This window comes from Gymnoscopelus microlampas (assembly GCF_963454915.1).
Source record: "Gymnoscopelus microlampas genome assembly, chromosome: 11".
NCBI lineage: Eukaryota > Metazoa > Chordata > Actinopteri > Myctophiformes > Myctophidae > Gymnoscopelus > Gymnoscopelus microlampas.
The window spans coordinates 35,663,093-35,668,820 of NC_139948.1; the positions used below are offsets into that span (position 1 = coordinate 35,663,093).

At 44.0% G+C, this 5,728-nt stretch overlaps 1 protein-coding gene across 1 annotated transcript; it reads left to right on the top strand.

Annotated features, from left to right (window-relative positions):
- Nucleotides 1–602: 602 nt before the first annotated feature.
- On the top strand, nucleotides 603–2,550 carry aanat2 (arylalkylamine N-acetyltransferase 2; the record flags this gene model as incomplete). Its single annotated transcript, XM_084070726.1, has 3 exons — nucleotides 603–777; nucleotides 1,447–1,601; nucleotides 2,242–2,550. Exons 1-3 carry the CDS (start codon nucleotides 606–608, stop codon nucleotides 2,548–2,550), a joined length of 636 nt encoding a protein of 211 aa, XP_083926852.1. The 5' UTR covers nucleotides 603–605.
- Nucleotides 2,551–5,728: the final 3,178 nt, after the last annotated feature.

The window sequence follows — 5,728 nt, forward strand, 5'->3', positions numbered from 1 at the left end:
GATGTGCACACAATCTCCTCTGTGGTGCAGCATGATGTTCTGTCAAAAATGTTCTCATCATAATACAACAACAACAAAAACGCACACTTGGAACAGCTGTGACCCAACTTGAACAAATCACAGGTTGTGAAATGCATGAAGAAATGACAATGACATTGCTATACGCACTCTGAACAGTATACAGAAGGCATATCAAAAGCACCATGTCTATGTACTAAGGCTGTAGTTACTGACACAATACATGTAAGACTATTTAATACAAATAAAATAGAGATAACACATGAGCAATGCAAGCTCTGTTCGTTTGGATAGCAGAGGATTTGGAGACTTTAGAGACACGTGTGCAGACAGTTATCCTACTTTAGAGATGGCCACTTTATGAGACCAGATCAAGACAGAGGAGGAGGGAGGGTATGAGAGTGCAGGGTGAAGAGGAGGCGCAGTGGAGGGCGACAGGAGCAGGACACGGTCGTCTGGATCTCTCCTGCATGACACTGACTTTAGAGCGGAGAGATCTGGAAACGCAGCATCGCTGGTGAACCTTCAATCACAGTGACCTGAGCCTTTTACCAGCATCTGACATTCTAGCTGGTTATTCAGTCAGCATGACACAACAGGTCAGCAGCTCGCCGTTCCTCAAACCCTTCTTCCTGAAGACACCCGTCGGAGGGGTCAGCAGCGCTCGGCTGTCGCAGCGGCGGCACACGCTCCCCGCCAGCGAGTTCAGGAACCTCACGCCGCAGGACGCCATCAGCGTGTTTGAGATCGAGAGGGAAGGTATGTCCTCCGCTTCAACCACTGCCCCTTGTACAGGTCAATTTTTACACTCAGAGGTTTGTAGTGTAATCTGCAGCCAGAACATTGCTTTCTTATAGAAATGTAAGGGTAAAACACTTTCTCATCAGTTACTTGTCTACTTAGATGAACCTGATAGGATTTCCCCAAATAAGTCCAAATTCAATGCTAAAACAATACTCAATACCAAATACAAGCCATGTGCTGTTTAAAAAAAAAGCTATTATTATAATATGGGCTATTAGAATATAAATTCTATTGATGCTTAATTATTCTGTTTTTTATCTTAATTTGACTGCCAATGAAATAAAAAAAATATTGCGAACTGTGCCAAGATCTTTTTTGTTTTTTTCAAAGTAAAAAAAAAGTGCTTAGGAAGCGAGATACAGCCTTTTTCAGTCGTAAGTTAAACAAGGAGTGGATGGAGCTGCAAATCTTCAGATAATGATATCTTGGGTTCTGAACACTTTTTTTCAAAAAAAAAAAAAAAAAGAAAGCATTTTTTCCCCCCCCAATTTTTTTCTTTTTTTTTTAAACTCGGGATTTTTCGTTCTGGCAGGGAGGGTATAACTCGGGGTCTGGCACTGAGAGAGTTAAGTATCTGTCCTTCAGACATAAACTTTGTCTTGTTGTCTTTTGTCCGTCCCAAAGCATTCATCTCCGTGTCTGGAGAGTGCCCACTCACTCTGGATGAAGTCCTGAACTTCCTGGGCCAGTGTCCACAGCTGTCCCTGGGTTGGTTCGAGGAGGGACAGTTGGTTGCCTTCATCATTGGCTCAGGCTGGGACAAAGAGAGGCTTTCACAGGCAAGGAACCACAACTGATTCTGCACACTCAGCAAAAACACCTTCATTGAAACACAATACAATCGTTGAAATTAACCCATCAAGACCGGGAACGCATCTCTGTCATTTTAGATGTCTTTGGCTATTCAAAAATAGCAGATATACAAGCTCATAGTGCACCAAGTGCCATGATTTTCCCAAAATAATTGCCAAAGAAATAAAAAAATCACACCCAGTGTGAAGTGGGTGGTGTGGTCATCACAGTGGTCATCACAGTGATGGAAGCACACTTTTTTTTAAGTGCATAGTCCTATTTATAGGTTATTAATTTCATCATGTGTCTCGCTAGCCAATCACAGTGCTGAATAGAGTCAGCCAATAGAGTCAGCCAATCACAGTACAGCTAGGGGTGTACTAATGTAGGGGTGTACTAATGTATGAGCCAATCACAGTACAGTGAAGGGTGTACTAATGAGGTGTCCCAACCCCACTTATAGGGGCGGCTACACCGCCCAAAAATGACACTGATGCGTTCCTGGTCTTAATGGGTTAAAGTGTATTTCAAATTCTGAATAGTAATTTTACCCACAAACATGTAAGACAGCAGGTGACTATTAATCAAAAAATGACATTAACGTTTCTTTGTACCTTTCCAACATAGGAGGCCATGACTCAGCATGTTCCAGACACCCCCACGGTGCACATCCACGTGCTATCGGTGCACCGTCACTGCCGGCAGCAAGGCAAGGGCTCCATCCTGCTGTGGCGCTACCTGCAGTACTTGCGCTGCGTGCCCGGCCTCCGGAGAGCTCTGCTCATCTGTGAGGACTTCCTGGTGCCCTTCTACCTCAAGGCTGGCTTCAAGGAGAAAGGGGCCTCTGCCATCTCCGTGCAGAGCATGTGCTTCCAGGAGATGGAGTACATGCTGTGCGGACAGGCTTACGCACGCCGTAACAGCTCCGTGCGTTAACCACCTGAATTACTATTCTGGGGAAGGGGGCATTTGCCAAAAAAAATTGCAGATCTGCAAGCCACGACGCGTTGTTGTGAGCTTGTAGATCTGCATTTTTTTGCGAAGAGATTTGGTGTAGACGGGGGGAAAAACTGTACTAAGAACAGAGGGTTTAAGTAGTTAAACCCTCCCCACCTACGTCACACAGACTCATGGTAGCACTGGCCCCCCCAGACCACAGCAGACAGATGGAAGGACAGACAGACGGACAGACACAGGGTCTGTGTTTGTACACCTGGCAGTAACCGTGTCAGACTGGGATCGGCATCCCGGATCCACTGGCAACAAGGAATGTGGACGGCATGACCTCACAGGATGCCAAGAAAGGTTTTCAAGAGAGCTAACCGATGATTTTCCACGGCGGTTGACAGCTAAATGTGCATCAGCCATATATGTATTCCGATGATGATCATATTGATGTAAATAAAGCATTTCTTTTCTTTTACCATTAGCGCCTGCGCGCTAAGTTTAGAATTATTCATTTATTCGTTATTTATTTATTTTCAAAGAACTATTGTGTTGGACCAATTTTATTGCAATCGAGTTCATTCTTGAACAAAAACTATATACAGTATATCTGTCCTACTTCTGCATTAATATTCCAGTCAGTGGCGTTCCCAGGAATTACATTTAGGGCAGGCGAGATCCGCCCCCGGGGGAAACAAGTTAACAACAACACTACTGACTACAAAACTGAAAAACGTTAATAAAAACAATATGCAAGTATAATCAATCAATCAATTCTTCAGTGGTGGTCTCTTCATGTTGTAGTTTAGTAATGAATGGCTCAAGCTGCTCTCAGAGCCCCTTTTATGCCAGGTGAGTACAGGTGATGGCCCAGACCCGCACCCCATGGCACTCCTGGTACCCCATGAAGACAAAGGCACACATTTGCATCACTATATAGGTGACGGTCGCTCTGCTGAATGGATATGGTGGTGATTAGCTGCCTGCCCACATGAATGAACGAGGAGGTGGGCTAATGGACCTCAAAAAAACACTTTCACCTAGAAACTCCATTCACAGTTCAAAAATTCCACCTTACTGTGGACATGCATGCTTGAGATTTTTTTTTTTTTTAAATCATTTGTAGTTTTGGAGATATTTAACTTTAAGCGCCCCATGCATTGTCGATGCGGCAATGGATATTTAAAGGCAGGCTTACAACTACATACTTACGCCTAGTAGCCTCATTCATACTTTAAAATGTTCATCTCATTGTGGACATGTTTGCCTGAAAAGGAATCTTTGAAATGTTGCATAGCTTTAGAATTGTACTCCTTTAAAAGTTCAGAGATTTATAATGGAGGCGGATGGAAGGTTTTGGGACCTCAAAAAAACACTTTCACCTAGAAACTCCATTCACAGTTCAAAAATTCCACCTTACTGTGGACATGCATGCTTGAGATTTCTTTTTTTTAAATCATTTGTAGTTTTGGAGATATTTAACTTTAAGCGCCCGCCGCCCCATGCATTGTCGATGCGGCAATGGATATTTAAAGGCAGGCTTACAACTACATACTTACGCCTAGTAGCCTCATTCATACTTTAAAATGTTCATCTTACTGTGGACATGTTTGCCTGAAAAGGAATCTTTGAAATGTTGCATAGTTTTAGAATTGTACTCCTTTAAAAGTTCAGAGATTTATAATGGAGGCGGATGGAAGGTTTTGGGGACCTCAAAAAAACACTTTCACCTAGAAACTCCATTCACAGTTCAAAAAATCCACCTTACTGTGGACATGCATCCTTGAGATGTTTTACTTTGAAATGATTTGTAGTTTTTGAAATATTTAACTTTAAGCGCCCAATGCATTGTCAATGGCAATGGATATTTAAAGGGAAAAGGGTACAAAGTTTTCCAGGCTAAGTTAACAGAACAAGTCAGAATTTCTGTGGTGCAGTGGTTTAGATACAGGACTTGCAACCAGAAGGTTACCGGTTCAAATTCAACCAGGACAGTAGTGATGCGCGGGTTGACCCGTAACCCGCTGGACCCGCGGGTCAACCCGCGGGACCCGCGGGTCAACCCGCGGCGCGGGTGGGTCAAGTCAGAATTTCGGAGGCAATTATGCGGGCTGCGGGAGAGCGGGTCAGACGCTCTCACACGCAAAAATAAAATAAAAAATCACATGCCCTTGTTTTGTCTTTATTCCTAATAAGAATAAGAATAATAACAATAAAACAGTTTGAATACACTTGGGGATTATTTTCTAACCATGATTTTACAGAATAAAAAAAAATCGCGGGCCGCGGGGCGGGTTGAGCCATAGATTTATATATGGGTTCGCGGGGCGGGTTGAGGCGGGTTGGGTTCCGTCGCGGGGCGGGGCGGGTTATGAAAAAACCCGACCCGCGCATCACTACAGGACAGGTTTCCAACCAATACCCGACTCTTGCACCTTTATGTGATCTTTCACTGAAGAGCGTGTATGAGACCGTAGAAAGTATGTACTATGGTGGAGCAGTGGTTAAGATTCAGGCCTTGCATACTGAAGGTCCTGAGTTCAAATCCCGCAAGGACATCTTTCTAACTTTTACCTGGGGCTTTCACCTTTATATAATCTTTCAGAAAATTCCAGGCAAGTCAACAGAACAGGTAAGGACCTCTGTGGTGCAGTGGTTTAGATACAGGACTTGGAACCAGAAGGTTCCTGGTTCAAATCCAATTGGAGCACTTTTTTTTTTCTTTCCCAAGACTCAAGACCCAAAAGAGTCTTGAGTCGAACCAATTGTCATGCTGACAGACTATTTATTTAGCTGGCTTGTATTATTGTTGACGTTGTGTGCATGTTTTCTTGACTTTAATATGTTATTTTGAGTTGCAGTGATTTGAAAGCCAGTCTAATGCTGTAATAGCTCAGCATGCAGGACTCCTCCCCAATTGGAAAGGTGCAGGGCAGGAGCTAATCACTGTTGCAGGCTGCAATTGGTGCCAGGCTGGTAGGCTCTGCTATAAAAAGGCCACTGCTGCAGAGGAAGCGAGATTTTGTTCAGACCACGGACGTGCACAGACCCCCAGCAAGGACAGAGGAGGGAGGACGGGCCTCAGGCAGGAACCAACTGAACCCCAATGGAAAGGGAAGTACAAACCCATGTATTGCCACTTGCACTACTGTAGTTGGATATTCCTGGC